Genomic DNA, 18,215 nt, shown 5'->3' on the forward strand with positions numbered 1-18,215 from the left:
TCCCTATAGGTTTAGTTAGAATGTTGATGTTTTGAATGTAAGCAGACTTTAATTCAGAGTTTTAAAGCTGATTCGGCTGTTTGTAGTTAGGTTGTTCCTGTATGCCTTTGTTGATGCTGTTGGGGAGATCCCATTAGTCTAATGTAATATTGTTGAAACCTGAAACGGGAAAGGTCTCACTCGCACAAAGGCATTTCTCTCGCTCTCTCTCTCTCTCTCTCTCAAATCCATTGTTAGAGGCGAATTTCCTTCTACCCCTTCAGGATTGCTTGGTGTACCTTTTGACTATGTAGAATATGCTGAGGTGTGGGTTTTTCCCTGTCTTACAGTCTTTGTAAATGACCTGCATTGGTGGAGAACACTTCCCCGATTATGATAATTTGACCGAGCATAACATTCTCACTGGTTTCCCTCACTGAAGCTTAAAAGAAAAGTAAATGACCCTCCAGAGATTCAGAATGGATGTATAGTGGTGGATCGATGCGGCACACATTTTCAATTTGCTGAACAACAGCACTAAACTTTTAATGGGCTGTGATGGGACAGAGGTAGAGGGTGGGGAGAGAAACAGAAGGTTTCCTTTCTATCAAGCTTGAAGCTTTCCCAGTCCTACTTCTGTCTGATGAATATGATTAATGAGCATAGACTACATTCGTTTCATTTTCTTAGAAGAAAGATCCAGGTGGTTTGCTTACCACCATGTCATCCGGGATGTTGGTGTCTTTCTTTGTTCAGTCGAGAGGAAGTTGTGTTTTTTGGGGAAAACATTGCAGGATTTTTCTCGTTTTAGTGGACTTTGGTGGACACCAACAATTAACACTTAACTCAACACGTAACAGTTTTTTAAAGGACCTTAAACAATCCCAAACGAGGCATAAGGGTCTTATCTAGCGAAACGATTGTCATTTTTGACAAGAAAAATAAAAAATATGCTCTTTTAAACCACAACTTTTCGTCTAGGTCGGTCAAGCGCGACCCGACGTAAATGCGCAGTGACGTAGGGAGGTCACGTGTTACATATATAAAACGCACATTTGCGGACCATTGTAAACAATAAACTGACACAAAGACATTAATTAGTATCAGTTGACATACAACAACGTAGGAACGGTCCTCTTTCAACACACTTGTAAACACTGGGGCGGAGTTTCGCGTTCGTCTTCTGTGACCTCTTGACGTCATGACGCATTGCGTGGGGTCACCTGGCGCATCACAACCAGATCTAGACGAGAAGTTGTGCTTTAAAGGTGTATATTTGTTGTTTTTCTTGTCAGGAATGACGGTCGTTTTGCTGGATAGGACACTTATGCCTCGTTTGGGATTGTTTATAGTCCTTTGAAACTCAGTTGAAAAAGACGGTTGCGTGTTGAGTTAGGTGTTGGTTGTTGGTGTCTATTAAAGTCTATTGAAATGAGAGAAATCCTGCAGTGTTTTCCTCAAAAAACATAATTTCTTCTCGACTGAACAAAGAAAGACATCAACATTTTGGATGGCGTGGTGGTGAGTAAATTGTCTGGATTTTTCTTTTAAGAAAATTGAATATTCTTTTAAAACCTAGCAAAAAATCTACAACTCTACTACATCTAGCAGTCCTCTAGCAATCACCCAAATATTACCCTTTGAGCATAGCAACACCCTAACAACTGTATTTCCCAACCCTGTTCCTGGAGGAACACCAACACTACACATTTTTCAATTCTGATCAGCTAGTAGGGATTCCAATGTGAAATAACGGGATCAGATGTGGGATTCATCCGAAATGTGCTCTGTTGGTTGGGAAACACTGGCATACCCACATGCTAACCACCGCCACAAAAGTCCCTTTAGGGAAGTCGCGCCACTAGGCGGCCATGTTTTTAACGCCTCCGGGCAGTAAAAGGATTACTCCACTTTCCTAAAAAAATCCAGAAAATTTGCTCACCCCCATGTCATCCGGGGTCTTGATGTCTTTCCTTGTTCAGTCAACATTTCAGGATTTTCTCAATTTAATAGACTTTATTAGACCCAGCACTTTTTTTCACCAAAGTTCAAATTTTTTCAACTTGCACGTTTCCAGCGGGAATGCTGAATTCGTCTAGTTTGCGCGAATGAGGCAGATTCACGTCTACCACGATAAACGCCTCATTCACGCCGCAAAACCTCCAGACGCGTGTCAACGCGTCTTTACATTGACTTAACATTGAAATCACTCGCGCTTGACGCCCCTACTGTGGCTGGTGTAAACGCAGCATTGGGGTCTTGTCTAGCAGGGCGATTGTGACTTTCAGCAAGAAAAATAAAAAATATGCACTTTTAAACCACAACTTCTCGTGTTGCACTAGCCATGAGACGCGCCAGAGTGACCTCACGTAATTACATAATCACGTCGAAAGGTCGCGCATTACATATGTGAAACGGACCATTTTAAACAACAAACTGACATAAAGACATTAATTAGTATCATTCAACTGGAGCGGTAGTTTTACATTCGTCATGCGTGACCTTTTGACGTGATGACGCATTACGTGAACGTGGGGTCGTGCTGGCTTGTCACGCGGCTGGTGCAGGGCGGTAGGGTGTGGTTTGAAGGTGCATATGTTTTGTTTTTCTTGCCGGAAGTGGCAGTAGTTTTGCTAGATAAGACTCTTATGCCTCGTTTGGGATCGTTTAGAGTCCTTTGAATCTGAGTTGAAACTGTAAACTGTTGGGGTCCAATGAAGTCTATTAAATTGAGAACAATCCTGGAATTTTTTTCTTAAAAAACTGAATTTCTTCCCGACTGATTGAGGAGGGGCATTAATATTTTGGATGACATGGGGGTGAGTAAATTATTAGGATTTTTTTTAGGAAAATTGACTACCGTAATCCTTTAATTTAGTCATGCAACTACTTAAATGGGTAAAAATGTATATCACATGCTAAAAATCTGTTATTTTTCTGACCAACAATTAAACCCAACATTAAGTGTACCATAACTTTTGCTTAAGCTCAAAATGCGCTTTGAAGAAAATGAGGACACTTTAGCTACAGCGCATGCACGCAGGTTGTCATGTGCCTCACGTGACTACAGAGCCCCTCCCCCAGAGAATTGTCAGTCTTTATCGATTGATGATTGGTTCTTTTAACTGGAAGGCGGGACATCCGTCACCAGAACGGCCGTATTGAACGTTGCATTGTCCCCTATTCATAGTTATAGCAGTGCTCAATCTTGTAATATATTCAGTGTATTTGCCACCACTAAGGCTTAAACCACTACATAGCAAGATTTTGTTTAAAAAAATATTTTTTATAAAAAAACTCACAAAACATTACTGTTATGTACTGTTACAGTCTGTGTTATACAGAAATAAACTCATGTCTTCCAACATATTCTTACTAGAACCCCTTTTCTGTCTTTTTGGGCCTTTTTTAGTCTTCCGGGGTAGGCATGGGCCGATATATGATTCTGGCGGTATGATAACCTTTAGCAAAAATACCACGGTTTCACGGTGTTGCGGTACTGCCACTGCAACACTAAAATGTTATTTTCAAATGCCAGTTAAAAAATAAAGCCTATTATAATATGCTTTAAAATATATATATATATATATATATATATATATATAATATTTTCATAATGTATATTAAATGTAAACATCAAATCAATCATATGACTTAATGATTTAATGAATTTTGTATAAACACGGCTCATACCTTGGAGACGGTATCACAGAACATTTTAGTGGTTTTGAAACCTTGACTGTTTAAAACCTGGGTATACCTTGGCAGTGTTTCCCACAGGATTTTGAGGAGACTGTGGTGGTGATGACGTCACCCGCTAATTAGCATATATGTGACGTCATCATGTCGTGTTTGCGTTTGATCTAGTGTTGGCACCTGAAATATGTTTCACTTCTACTCTTTGATCTGTGTCTGTATTTGATCTGTATTATATATATATATTTTAGGCCGAATAAAGCTGTTTTAAATAGTGAACTAAAATGTAAATGGGAATCATGAAAATTATATTTGTGGGGGCCAGTGTTGATTCTGTGGTGGGCCACCACAAATAAATCAATGTATGGGAAACACTGCCTTGAAACCGGTAACCACCCATGCCTATTCCGGGTTTTGTTTCTTGACAAAATTTGCACACGTTTCAAAAAAATAATCGCTAAATACTTCAAAGTAAACAACATTTTTATAAGATGCCCTGTTTTAATGATGAGGGGTGTAATTTTTGTGCCATGAGCATCACTAAATTGCATTGCAAAAACAAGTGTCCATTGGCCAGAAATAGTCCTGCCCAAATTCATGCTATTGGAGACAATCTTGCTACTGTGTGACGGTCTGATACAGACAGTCAAAGAAACGAACAGAATATTTTGAAAGTGCCAAGTTACAGTGTTTAAACTTTTTGGAGGAGTCAATGTATGAAGCTTATTTCACTTAGACTATGATAGAAGTATTTTAACACAAATTATACTTAAAGGGAAGATTTAAAAGAATGTTTTGTTTATTGTCATGTTTTTGCAGGCCAGCTGTTGAAACCAAATCAGAATCACCCTTATTAATTTTCCACAGTTTATTGTAATAGTTTATTTTCTTGGTATATATGTATATGATTGAATGTATATCTATCTATGCCTCTTATATTGTCCTCATAAAGCTGGTTTTGTTTAATCAATGAGACAGTGTTTTGTGTGTTTTGTGTTTCAACAGTTAAAAAGGTACATGAAGGCATGACGGTACAAGTAGTCAGATTGTGACAATGATAATGTTAATATTTGATTCAATACTCTTATAATATCAACACACGATCACTTTGCTGTGCATCCCATTGGAGTTTTAATATTTCAGTGCACAGCTCTTATAAACATTTATTATCTATTTATGATCTGTCAGTTCCGTTATTGATGTAAAAGCACTTAACCACACTTTACACACACACACTCTCTCTTAAATCCAAATGAGACTTCCTTCTAATGTAGTTTAGCGAAAATCTCCACTGGCTTTTTCCTCTACTCTGCACACATATTCTCAAAGCCATTTTGCTTCTTATCACCCAATACTGGAAGATTTATTAAGCTACAGCTGTCATGTTTATGCCATTGATTCTGTAATGTATGCCTAATTTAATTGGAAACTGTAATAAATTGTAATCTTGCGCTATAAATGTAGCACATAGAGTCTCCCTGAATGAATCGTGATTGTTAACATAAACTACATTTCTGATCAATTGGTTGGGTGCACTTTAGCTTAACTCTGACTAATGGTATTTAAATAATTATTAAGTAATATATCTGTGAAATCCAGGTTTATCTGGGCCCAGTTATTCAAAATATTTAATTCGTAATGATCCACATTTGAGAAAATCTCATGTTTTGGGGTTATCCATTTTACTTTTGTCCCAGTTCAAGTAAAATTGCATTGGATCAACCTGATTCAGATTCACACTTTTTCAGATTACAAATTCCAGATTATTAGTGCTCTATGAAATAAAACAACAGGTAGTTTGGTCAACTACCAGTTGTGGTGTCACTAGTCTTTTTACTTAAAAAGGCAATAAAAATAATAAAAACATCATCTTCCTTTTTCTTTTCAACACTCAGTCTGTTCTTCTGACCCACAACAAAAAATACAAACAAATATAGATTATACACAAATACATTGGGATTCAGTTGTAGTAAACTATTGACTGGTTGATGACACGATTGTTATAAATATACAGCGTGAAATTAAAGTTAAAATTAAATATATTTTTTGTTTGCTATTGACAGCTGTTTGAGGGATTATTTATAGGGTCTTTATAAATGGACTTATGTTTTAAATACTTAATCATTATAATGATACACACACATTTGAAGTACATCAAAAAACTTTATCAAAGTTGTCCTAAGACAAAAACGGGTATGAATGGATTTATGAAGGTTTTATGAAAGGTTGTGAACCACTTCAAATGTTGACTAGTTTATATAAATTTGTGTTGCATACAAAAATGTAAATAAAATATTTTTGTTTTTTGAAGAGCCGTCCCTTCTCCATTTGTTGGGTATTATTGCCTTTTAATTCACAGGATTTAAACAAACTGTGTTGTCTCTCAAAAACTTATGTATACGTGTTTGTCACTTCCATAACACATGTTTATTTTTGTAATGTTAATATATTTTTTCTTATTATTTGTAATTTTTTAGAATTCCCTTTTCTTTTAGATTCTGGAAGATGTATATACGTTTATTACCCCAATTGTATGTACGTTGGGTCTTATATAAAAGTAGGCAATGGGCAGCTACATTAAAGAAACTTAGATATTTTTGAAATATGTTTTCATGTTTAATATATTTGTGTCAAAATGTTGTTGAGGTCACCGAGAAAATTTCTAGAAAACGTTTTATTTTATTACTTTTAACTTTTAATTTTGTTGTTTTTAAGTTTTGATAACTCTTATTTTATTCGTGAACCTATTCATGTTTTGAACTGCATATGCGCATAAGGAATCGAACTCGTTACCATGGACACAAGGCAACAACAAACCTTTGCGCAGTAGAGCTGCGCAGGTCGCCGTCTCCGTGGTAACCGTTCTTTCTTTGCCTGAGGTAAACGCGTATAGTTCACATTCATACCAACATTTTTATTCAGAGCAGTGGAGCGAGCTTTAAAAACAGCATCGAAATGACTCAGGTTCGAACCTACAATCCTCGTGTCCGTGTGGGGAACTGGAAAGAAGACGTGACTTTACGAGAGGTTTGAATGTTTTGACGGCTCTTAGTTTAAAGCCAAACAATACATGTGAATTAATGATGAGTGTGTTTACAGGAAACTCTAAAGGAGTTTATTCTTCAGAAAGAGAGGGGTGAACTCACCGTCCAGAAGGAAGGAGCTTTGAGACAAAACATTATGCAACCAGTAAGAACATAAATTAAAACGAAGACTTTACTTGTTATATATTTAGTAAATAAAGTACATGCAATGTATTGCATAGCACAACCAGCACTCAAACAAATGCTAACTTAAAGCTTTTCCAGAAACCAGCTTTTACTTTTTCATTTTTTGTTTTAGCTATCTGATGTCAATGTGATTTCACTATTGGTTTATCAATAGTTAAACAGTACTAACTTAAAAATAAAAATGCTATACTAAAATAATTTTTGGTTATAGCTACCCAAAAGAAACCTTTCTTACCTTTTTATAGTATGCAAAACCTTTTCCCACTACAGATAATGTTTTGTAAAACAAATGTTTCTGTTGCTCAGTGGGTAGAACATTGCAATAGCAAAGGTTGTGGGTTCGAACCCCAGACAGGTATACCTTGAATAATAGGGCGTACACACCAAACGTGAATTCAAGATTTGCGCGAGTAGACTACATATAACTGTGGGTTCACACTAGATGCGAGTTCAACGATTTGCGCGAGTAGATTACATACAAAGTCAATGCAAAGATGCGATCAGACGTGTACTCGAGTGGAGCTATACGAATGACGCGATATGGGCGGCGCGTTTGCCGCTAAAAGACGTGCTATTCGCCTCAAACGCATCTTCGCCCAAGTTGAAAATATTCAATTTGAGTAAGAAATTCGCATGATATGAAGTTAAATCCCGCGAGTAATCTAAAGTGAGTAACGCGATGCCCCGCATTTGGTGTGTACGTAGCATAAAGTCAATGCAAAGAAGCAAATCGAACTCGCGCTGGGCGATGTGAATGACGCGAATTTAGTGGCGCGATCGCCGTGAAAACACGCGCTATTCGCCTCAAACGCTTATGCTACGTACACACCAGACGCAGGGCATCGGGTTACTCACTCTAGATTACTCGCGGGATTTAACTTCGTGTCATGTGAATTTTTTTTAACATTTTCAACTTGGGCGAAGACGCGTTTGAGGCGAGTAGCGCGTGTTTTCGCGGCAAACACGCCGTCCATATCGCATCATTCGCACCGCCCCACGCGTCTTTGCATTGACTTTGTATGTAATCTTGCGCAAATTGTTGAACTTGCGTCTGGTGTGAACCCACAGTTAAAATAATCAACTTAAGCGAAAAATTCACATGACACGAAGTTAAATCCCACGAGTAATCTAGAGCGAGGAACGCAATGCTTCACGTTTGGTGTGTACGCAGTAGGGATGCATAATGATTAATCGCGATTAGTCTATAGCAGAATAAAAGTTTAGGGCTGGGCATAGATTAATCTAGATTAATCTTATACAAAATAAAAGTAATTTTTGGCATAACATATGAGTTTGTGATGTGTGTAAATATTATATATACATTTAAGAAATGTTTTATTTAAATATCATTTTTTTATTTATATATAATTTAAAATATATAAAAATATAAATAAATATATATAAATATACACATTTAAATGTTTCTTAAACGCATACATGAATGTGTGTGTATTTATATATAATAATTACACACAGCACAAACTCATATGGTATGCAAAAAATTACTTTTTGTTTGTATGAGATTAATCTAGATTAATCTATGCCCAGCTCTATTTACATCATATGTGTGTGTGTGTGTGTGTGTGTGTGTGTGTGTGTGTGTGTGTGTGTGTGTGTGTGTGTGTGTGTGTGTGTGTGTGTGAACTGTGTATAATAATTATGTATATATAAATATGCAAACATGCATGTATAATTTTAAGAAAAAATATATATTTATATATTAAGGATTTATATTTAGATGTAATATAAATTATACATAAATATACAAATGTATATACACATGTAAACATTTCCAAAATATAAACATGCATGTGTGTGCTTTTATCTATACAAAGTTATTATACACAGTTCACACACATATATGATGTAAGCAAAAACATTTATTCTGCTATAGATTAATCGCGATTAATCATTTTATGCATCCCTAGTACGCAGCATAAGTCTTTTTGGATAATATGCATATAAATGTGTAGCTCCATTGCAAGAGCATTTTATTAACAGTGCAAAGGTCATGTGTTTGATTCCCAGAAAGCACACTGATAGCAAATGTATAGCTTGAATGCACTGTAAGTCACTTTGGCTAAAAGCATCTGCTTAGTGCATACATGTTAAATAAATCTATTAAGAATCGCTGTACTTGAGGCTGACTACTTTGTTGTGTAGGTTAGCTTATCAGTGTCGGTGGATGGCTTTTTGCACTTTGGAGACACAGTCATTCTGGTGAACCCTGGAGGTGGACAGCTTGACCCGCGCAGACCCTGTGTCCTCAGCATCGTTGCCGACAGCAGCAATATCGAGTCACATTCGCAAACAAATCCCCATCTTGTAGGGCCCCTTCAAGTTGGGGGAGCCCACAGTATGGACCCCTGTGTCAGAAACGCCTTTGTCATCACAAGGTAAAGACACAAACACATAAGCACATACATGAAAAAATACTGTAGCATACTTTAGTATTTACTATAGTAAATTGCTATAGTATTTTAATACAGTTTACTTTATTATAGAATGGTTCAAAAATACTACAGTATTTGCTAGAGTAATTTTACTTCATTTCCTATAGTAAGATTACTTCAAATTACTATTGTATTTTTAATACAGTTTACTGTAGTACATTTACTATAGTATGGTTCAAAACCCTATAGTATTTACTAGAGTAATTTTACTACATTTTTCTATGGTAATTTACTATAATATATTGTAGTATTTTTTCATTTGGGTATGCAGATCTGCATCATCACCTGTGGTCTGTTTTTAGTGTTGATGGGACTTCAGATGGAGAGGTGGTCCGATATGATCAAAATTTCGCTCTTAGAACTACAGCAGGCTTTGCTGGAGAGGTAAGCAAGAAGGTTAAATGTTTATAAAGTGTAGTGTTTTTAAATTTGTGTGTGTGGTCTTACCATTTAACCTGTATGACTCCACGTAGCTCTACCTTGCCAGTGACCACAGGACATTTCAGAAGTGTGCTAAGAAGTCTCGACTACAGGAGTTGAGCTTAGTAGAGACGGTTGATTTTCTGTGCTGGTGGAGAATGATGTATTTGGACCCTCAAGAAAGACTCGAAAACGAGGGATATCCTGTGCAGGTATAACATGTAATGTCTGTCATTTTCAAACATTAAGATGCTCTTACGCATCAGCTTGCATACATTGCACACAGCATGAATAATGGATGACATTGTAATATATTTGATGTATAATGGATACTGTTTTTGCAGGTGAACAGCAAGGTTTTGATTTCCCACCGTAAAACCAATCAATGCTTGGCTGCACTGGGGAATTACATCCTGTGGTAAGATGTATATATTTTTTAAATTGTAAATCAATACCACAATTACTCAGTTTAAGTGAGTAAGCTGCAGGTAAATATTATGTATAACCAAATTCATGTGTCATGCATGATATAATCGGGCATTAAAACAAGTTTATATAATCATACAAGATGCATGGCAGATGTTTCGTTTGGAGTTTACATCCTGACCACTAGATAGCATTTTCTACTTCTCTGAACTTAAACAGTGACAGGTAGGGTGGGCGATATTACCAAAATCTAATATCATAATAGGATTCATTTTATATCATGACAACAATACACTGTAAAAAATACTTTGCTGCCTTAAAATGTTGTGTTAAATCAACTCAGATTTACAAGTCATGTCAACAGAAATTAGTTGTCACAACTTATAAAATATAGTTGAGAAAAGTCAACTTAATTTTATAAGTTATAACAACTCACCTGTAGTTATAACAACTCATCTCTTGTCAAGATAAATAATAGGAAGTTGAAATGACTTGTAAATCTGATTTAATTCAACAAACAATTTTAAGGCAGCAAAGTATTTTTTACAGTGTATGTATCACGGTAAAGTTTTCTTTTAATAAGGTTTTTATGTTATTTAAATCTTTAAATAATTTTCATTATTCTACAAAAAAACTACAAGCATAATAAAGAAACTCAAGCCCACTGAAGATAAACAGTCAGTGATGAAGTAAGTATAATAAATAATAATGTATATATCTTATTAAAGGGAGAAAAGTGATTTAGTCATAACAGTGAGATTTTCTCTCGATGCTGTTTGATTAACATAAGTGACAGACAGGAGCAAAATTAGGTAACTTCCTCTTTAAGATCAAAGTCCGGATCCAATACACTGTTACACGTGATTTTTTTTCAGCTCTTTACTTTCTCTTATGGTCGTGTTCATGAGGATAATTGCAGAGATGGAAATTTTGATGCATATTTGTATTTAAGGCCAATAAAGAGGGAAAAATGCTCACCAGCTCAATATTGAGCAGCGGCTGCGAGGCTTAGGCGCTCCTCTCACACAAAACCCTGCACGCATTTAGCACTGTTGTTTGTGTTTTCAATGGCTTAGAATCACTTGTTTTAAAACTTCGGTCTTACCCCCAAGCCACTTTTCTTTAGTTAAAAAACATGGTTCCCTTCATCTCATTGGAATAAGATTTTGTAACTTTTCTAGACTATCTGTCAATATTCATATAAAAACTGGGCTTGATCGGTCGTGTAAAAAATTACCCCAAATCAAATGAATTAATTGACCCCAATTGAAAATTAATGGGAAATGCAAAAAAAACTTTCTTTTTTTTCTTTTTATTTGTCAAAAAAAGTCAATGGATCTAGAATAAATTTGAAAATTTTAACACAGAAAAATAGGTCTGGTACTAGAGCACAAATGCAACATAGAAAATACATGCTCAAACACACACACAAACAAACACGCAAAGGTATGACTGCCACAGAGAGCATTTTTTACAGAATTTGGCAAAAAAAGATTTTGGCAAAAAGATGCAAAACAAAGATGTAAATTGGTGGGCTCTAATGCTCACACACAAACGCACACATACACATACACACACGCACACAAACACACACACAGACTCACACACAAAGTCACAGTAAAACTTACACACACATAAAGACACAAACACACATGCACGCGCACACACGTACGCACACTTACATTCAATCAAATTTCTGTGGCATTTTGTAAAAATGTTCTCAATGACAGCTTTTCAAAAACTATATCCTATTATATTCCTAAAATAGGAAATATGCCAATATATTGCCTCGGTTTACACCACTGCAATGTATTCAAAACATATTGCATCGAAACACGTATCGTGAGATACACAGCCCTAATAACACTAATAGGTAAATAACATAATAAAATTAATTAATGTTTTCTTTTGTGTGTTCAAAATTAAATAAATGGGTGCGTAAATAGTGACAAAATTTTGTTAACTGGAAATAAAAATAATAGTGTTTATTTCAGGCTTGTGCTATTTGTAATAAACTAGATTTTAGGTAACGTGCATACATTTGTTTTACATATTTGAAAGTAAAGGTGCTACACAATACCATAGCATTTTTTGCTGTATGCTTTAACATCTGAAGCTTCGTGGCATTGCTTTTGTAGCACCTTTATTTAAGAATTTACATTTCACATTACCCTGCAATGCAAAATGATGAAAATAAGGTACATACGTTGCATTTGCATGAACCATTTCCTAACAAATTCAATCCTGAACAGAAAGTAATATATATCTGTATATCTGTCAGGTCACAAAGGTGTTTATTTATTTGTGTTTGTGTCTATAGGACTCCATTTGGTAAAGAGTATGAGCTCACCGCTCACACCTTTTTGGACTCCCATAAGGCCGAGCAAGATAATAATCATTGGCTGTTTGTCACGGCGAATCCTACCAATCAAAACCAAAACCTGCTGCAAACACAACGTGACGCTGCCGTAATAGATGAGATTGGAGAAGAGCAAGAGCCAGTGAAGGACACGCAATTTAAAGAGGATAGTGAAAATTAGAAATTCAAAATAAAGATTTGTTTTCAGAAAATATTTTATTACACTTTATCATATGGTGTACTGTTGTCGTAGCTTCATATCAAACTGATAATACTATCAAAACTTCCTGATGGGAAAACCATGCATCTGCATAAAGCATCATATATGAGGCAGCATTTCTCCATTACTCACTGCTGCCCTCTGCTGTTGATTCAAAGTTTTATAACTGTTCTTAGCTCATCAGTCAACTAAACAGATGATCTTTTAATACAATATAGTTAAACATTTAAAAACCAGTCCAGGTTAGATGATTTCTTTGTTTTTGTGTTTTTTCTCTGTTGTTTTTTTCTTTGTTGTTTTTTCTTTGTTGTTTTTCTCTGTTGTTTTTTCTGTTCTTTGTCTTGGTATGCTTTCCTTTCCTTCGTGATGATACCTATGGAGAACAAACAGTCATTTGCACTTTTGTAAACACAGAAATTATATTTGGACTCGAGCATCTCTCTCCGAAGTACAATGGCCCCAAAAGGACACCATTATCTGGGTTTCATTCCTCATGGAGTTTTTACAAGTAGTCTTAAAGCCTTATTTACTCACCCTCATGTCATTTGGGCCCCCGGTGTCCTTCTTTGTTCTTCAGAACCCAAATGCAGAAGTGTTGTTTTGGGTTTTCTGGTTGCTGTGGGGGTGGATGGTGACCGCCTCTTCAAGTTTGGAAGAACCCTAACGTATTAAATAACGTCTCCAGTCGACTCGTGTGTGTCATATATTTTAAGTGTATTAAAAATATTTACTCCCTCTACTTTTTTGCTGTGGATATCGATATTGTTGCAGATTATTTTACAGTAAACATCCTAAAACAACAGTACGGACACAGAGAATGTGCCTTGAAAGGATGAAACAGGTCAAGACTTTTATCAAATAATGAATTATATTTTAGTTTAATTTTTTTCATCGAATCCTTTTGTATGCCTTCAGGACCCTTAAAATATATGGCACCGGTTGATTGAAGATATTTATTAAAGACTTTTTGTTAAAAACAACACATTCTCTGTTAGTTTGGGACAACATACTTGTGTTGTCCCTTTCGTTTATTTTAACACGAAATGACACATAATGTGTTAAATGGCATCACACAAACAGTGTGTAAAAAATAACACATCATATTTTAGTTCTTTTGAGACTTGACAGGTCGGTCACCATCCACACCCATAGCAACCAAAAAACCCAAAGCAACACCTTTGGAAAATCTAAGTTTGAATTCTGAAGAACAAAGAAAGACACTGGGGGTTCAAATTACATGAGGGTGAGTAAATAATGATATCATTTTTATTTTAGGGTGAACTTTCCCTCTAAATATTTAACTTTAAATACTAACTTAAAATTAAAATAAAACATATAGACTTCATAATAAAAATATCACCTTTGGAGTCATTACAATAAAAAAATATTTCTATAAAAGATCTAGCTAGCATAATTTGTTTGCAGTTGCCATTTAAATGGTTATTTCCCTTTTTAATGCAATAACATTAGTACGGTGTACCTAAATACCTTTTGGGGTCACCATATTTGCTCATATAAACCAACATTTATGCAACATTTAGTGTAACATGAATAATGTGAGCAAAATCAAGAGACAGAGAGACAGATATAATTGCGATGACCAGCAAAGTTACTTTAATAGGATAGAAAAACATTTATATCATGCAAACATGAAATCATGTCACATGATCATACATAAATAAATAAATAAATAAATAAATATAAATAATAAATAAATAAAATAAATAGGTTCATAATAGAGTTAAAATAAGAGAAACATAAATAGATTTGAATCAGTGGGTTACATTTTTCCAAGGTGTCCATTCGCTCCATTGAGAGAGGACCAGCGGGTCTCTGCAGCGTGCTCTCAATTTTGTGACGACCCCCTGAACTTTAACCGTTGGCCCCTCCCATTGATGAGTCCTCACCTGAAAGAGACGCATAGAAAGTCAGAAATGAATAAATGAGGATCTTGAAATGAAACTTGCTTTACCACAGACAGAGCTTCTTGTTGTTCAAACAAAAATACAATGAAAATGTAAACTAATTTACATAATTTACCTCCCCGTTGTCGCGCATCTCGTACTCAATCTGATGCGTCAGAGGAAAGAAACTGTGCGGCTGCGGCCACGTCGAGGGAGGCTTCACCTCCACTTCTATTGTCTCGTTTTTTTTTCTTTGAATACATCTGGAAATGTTCGGACCAGCGGGTTTAACTAGCAAAAACAAATTGATGACATGTAGTCAGTGATAAGAAGACTTAAGTGTTTATGTTGCTCAATTGGTAGAGAATGGCGCAAACGGTATGAGTTCGATTCCCAGTGAACACAAATGCTGATAAAATTGTTAGTTCATGCTAATGCATTAACTAATTGTTAACAAAAACGATCTTATTGTAAAGCATTACATAAATTACATAAAAATTAAGGTTCTTTAACATCCACAGAAGCTTTCTGTTGCACAAACATTTCTTTATAGTGGAAAAGAAAATTGTTCAGACTATAAAAAGGTAAGAAACTTTAAACTTTGGGGAACCAAAGAGCACACTTTCAAAGTTCCTGTTCTTGATATTGTTATTGACAAAAGCACTTAAAACATTTTATTTAAAAAACTTAATTCAATTATTGTTCATATATCTCAGCTCAACCGTTCGTACCGTTTTCCAACAGCATTTACGCATTTGGCAAACGCGTTTATCCAAATAAGCTACTTGCAGTGCATTCAATTAATTTTTAATCAGGACGCGTGCCCCAGAACCCATAACCTCAAGTTACCAGCTGAGCTTAAACACAATAGGATCGTGAGAAACTGGCAAGTTAACCATACTCACCAATGTCCCTCAAGAAGAAGCTGTTCTCGGTTTTTTTATAGCAGCATGATGAAACTGCTTCTCCAGTTATCAGCAGTCGCTCAGACTCCTCCGAAAAAGAATTTGTGGAGTGTGGCACATAAAATACCCCGTCCACAGACTGCGACACCCAGCTGCCACCGTCACTACATACAAATACAACATTCGTACATGAATCACTGTTTAAAATCAACTTAATACGTGTGGGTGTTTCAGTTTCTCATACCGCATATTGCGTAGTCTGAATGCTGTGTAATCGGATGCGCCCCATGAGCACTTCAGGTTATTGGCGCAGGAAAAAGTTTCGGCTGTGCAATTTATATTGAGACCTATAAAGAAAGACACAAAACTGAGCCTTGAAGGGGTTGAACAGAACATATAGATCGCATTTAGGCATCTGATGTGGGCAGACATGAAATGCGTAATGTATTCATGTGATATTGCGTAATGGCATGATTAAGACACGGTTGCGCATTTTCCATGACGGCATTTAGCCATCAAATGCGCTAAAACAAATCCATATCATCAACCTATTCATAAAATGAAGAGGAAATATTAGGTTTTAAGAAAACCTGAGCTTAAAATCTGCTAGAATGTTTGTTCCAATAAAGGTGGACTCTGCGTTATGCTGCGATCTTTTTTCAAACCAGCGTTAATTGGGTCAAAACGAGACGAACTCTAGCAGTCCAACAGCTGGGTTTTTCCCCTTTTGACCCAACGGTGGGCTTAAAACAAGCCAGCAATTGTTTTGTGTATTTATCCAAAAACACGTTTTATTTTCCTTTATTTAGCAGGATGTGTTTGACCAGCTGATTCATCGTGCAGGTAAAACCAGCTGAGCACTAGCCAGACCAATTCAACTTCTTTAGACTAGGCGCATAATGTTAAGCAAAACGTATTCCTACCTGCAGGTTCTTTAGACATGTCCAGTAAAAGATAGGTGTAATCTTCAACACCTTCGTCACTCCAACAGGTGTAATTCCCAACTTGGTCTACTTGCAGGTTGTATACGATCAGTTTCGTACCATTGGGTTTTTCATACTCTGAATCCAGTTCTTCCAGTGAGCCGTCTGTATCCTGTAGTTTCCACGTGACACTCTTTTTATTCGTTTTACAATCAAGCGTAATGGTGTGGTTTTTCTCACCAACGACGACTGCGTAAAAGAAAAAAGGAAAAAATAGATAAGGATATGAGAAAATGCATCGCAGTGTGAATTGCTTATGTTTACTTTGTGGTCGAAATTAAAATGCTAAACTCAAAAAATTGTAGGGTTATTTTAAGTAAAATATAATCATTTTATGGGTTAATTTAACTCATCGACTGGGTTCGTCCCTTTTTAACCGAATGCAGAAAATAAGCATGAAATTATTTAAGATAATTTAAACTAAACAACTGTGTAAATAATGACTTAAAAGTCGTTTGGGTAAAGATTAATTTGTAGTTATTATTAAAGTAAGCTTAATATTAAACTAGCTAAAAGTTAAACAGAAGTTCCCATCAGTCAAGTGTTTGTGTACTCGTGTATGCAGGAGGATTTAATCGATATTCTTACATTTCTCAGGGAAAACATTAAGCGCAGACATCCGTATGATTAACAAACTGAATAGAAGAACGAACCTCACCAACAAACCCATCTGGTAAAAAAAGCAAAAATATATAAGTCTAAATCATTTATTGAATGTATTGAAAATTTATGCAAAGTCAATAAATGTATGTAAAGTAAATAAAAACAATAGAAAAGTATTAAATTAACATGTAAATTATGTGTTTTATTAATGTGTAATTAGCAATTTTACTATGGAAACAATATATTCTAATAATTCCTTATATTCTTTTTAAGTCTACATACTTTTGAAATTGAAATTATAATATATCAAGTTTAAATAAATTCCTTGGTTTGCTTTCATTAGTAAATGAGAGAAAAAAGTAGCCTAATGCATCTCTTACCTTATTTGTGATGCGCAGCGTCAGATTATGCGCAGAAATAAAGTGCGCTTGATGAGATCTGAGCGATATTTCGAGGGTGCGTGCTGCTCTTATCCCTCATCACCCACTCATTCCTGTGGGCGATGGGCTGTAATTTCTAGAAGAGTTCCCCTCCCAAGTGCAAAAATTATTAGTAAATAGCGTGTGGTTATTCACTACTAATGCCAGAGATTGGCACGCGCTCTTTCTCTTTCTCTCTCTATCTCTCTCTCTCTCTCTCTCTGTGTCATCATCACTCCCGTTTTTTTTACTTTACTAAGGATTTTTCTTTTTCTAATATAAGGTATATACAACTGTGGACGGAAATATAGGCCCCCTTGGTTGATATGAGCAAAGAAAGCTGTGAAAATAAATCTACAATGTTTCTCATTTTGAGCTTAAATAAAAAAAAACACAAAAATACCATGGTTCATTGAAGTAAAACAATTGAATGTGTGTGTGTGTGGGGAGAGGGGAATTGAACTTTGAAATAAATGTTCAGACAATTATTGTCCCCCCTAGAAAGTTTATGAGTAAAATATCTCTGAAGTATATTCCCATTAATATTAACACTTCTTAGCACACCAATGTGACTAGAAACATGAGGATGTCCAGTCATAACTTCTAGTTTCACAGAAG

The 18,215-nt window shown here is 35.7% G+C and overlaps 2 protein-coding genes across 2 annotated transcripts; one reads left to right on the plus strand and one right to left on the minus strand.

Moving 5' to 3' along the window:
- Nucleotides 1-6,488: 6,488 nt before the first annotated feature.
- Nucleotides 6,489-12,775, plus strand: cfap161 (cilia and flagella associated protein 161). The gene is made up of 7 exons (XM_055174853.2): nt 6,489-6,702; nt 6,775-6,864; nt 9,069-9,301; nt 9,661-9,742; nt 9,832-9,990; nt 10,123-10,196; nt 12,525-12,775. The coding sequence occupies exons 1-7, from the start codon at nt 6,631-6,633 to the stop codon at nt 12,742-12,744; spliced, it is 930 nt and encodes a 309-aa protein (XP_055030828.2). The 5' UTR covers nt 6,489-6,630; the 3' UTR covers nt 12,745-12,775.
- A 31-nt stretch (nt 12,776-12,806) lies between these two features.
- Nucleotides 12,807-17,751, minus strand: il12b2 (interleukin 12B 2). Its single transcript, XM_055174852.2, has 8 exons — nt 17,559-17,751; nt 17,164-17,245; nt 16,516-16,764; nt 15,837-15,939; nt 15,593-15,756; nt 14,824-14,978; nt 14,568-14,690; nt 12,807-13,156 (listed from the first exon to the last, which is right to left on the minus strand). Exons 2-8 carry the CDS (start codon nt 17,243-17,245, stop codon nt 13,010-13,012), a joined length of 1,023 nt encoding a protein of 340 aa, XP_055030827.2. The 5' UTR covers nt 17,559-17,751; the 3' UTR covers nt 12,807-13,009.
- Between the last annotated feature and the right edge of the window lie 464 nt (nt 17,752-18,215).

The sequence above is a fragment of the Misgurnus anguillicaudatus genome, chromosome 15, assembly GCF_027580225.2.
Source record: "Misgurnus anguillicaudatus chromosome 15, ASM2758022v2, whole genome shotgun sequence".
NCBI lineage: Eukaryota > Metazoa > Chordata > Actinopteri > Cypriniformes > Cobitidae > Misgurnus > Misgurnus anguillicaudatus.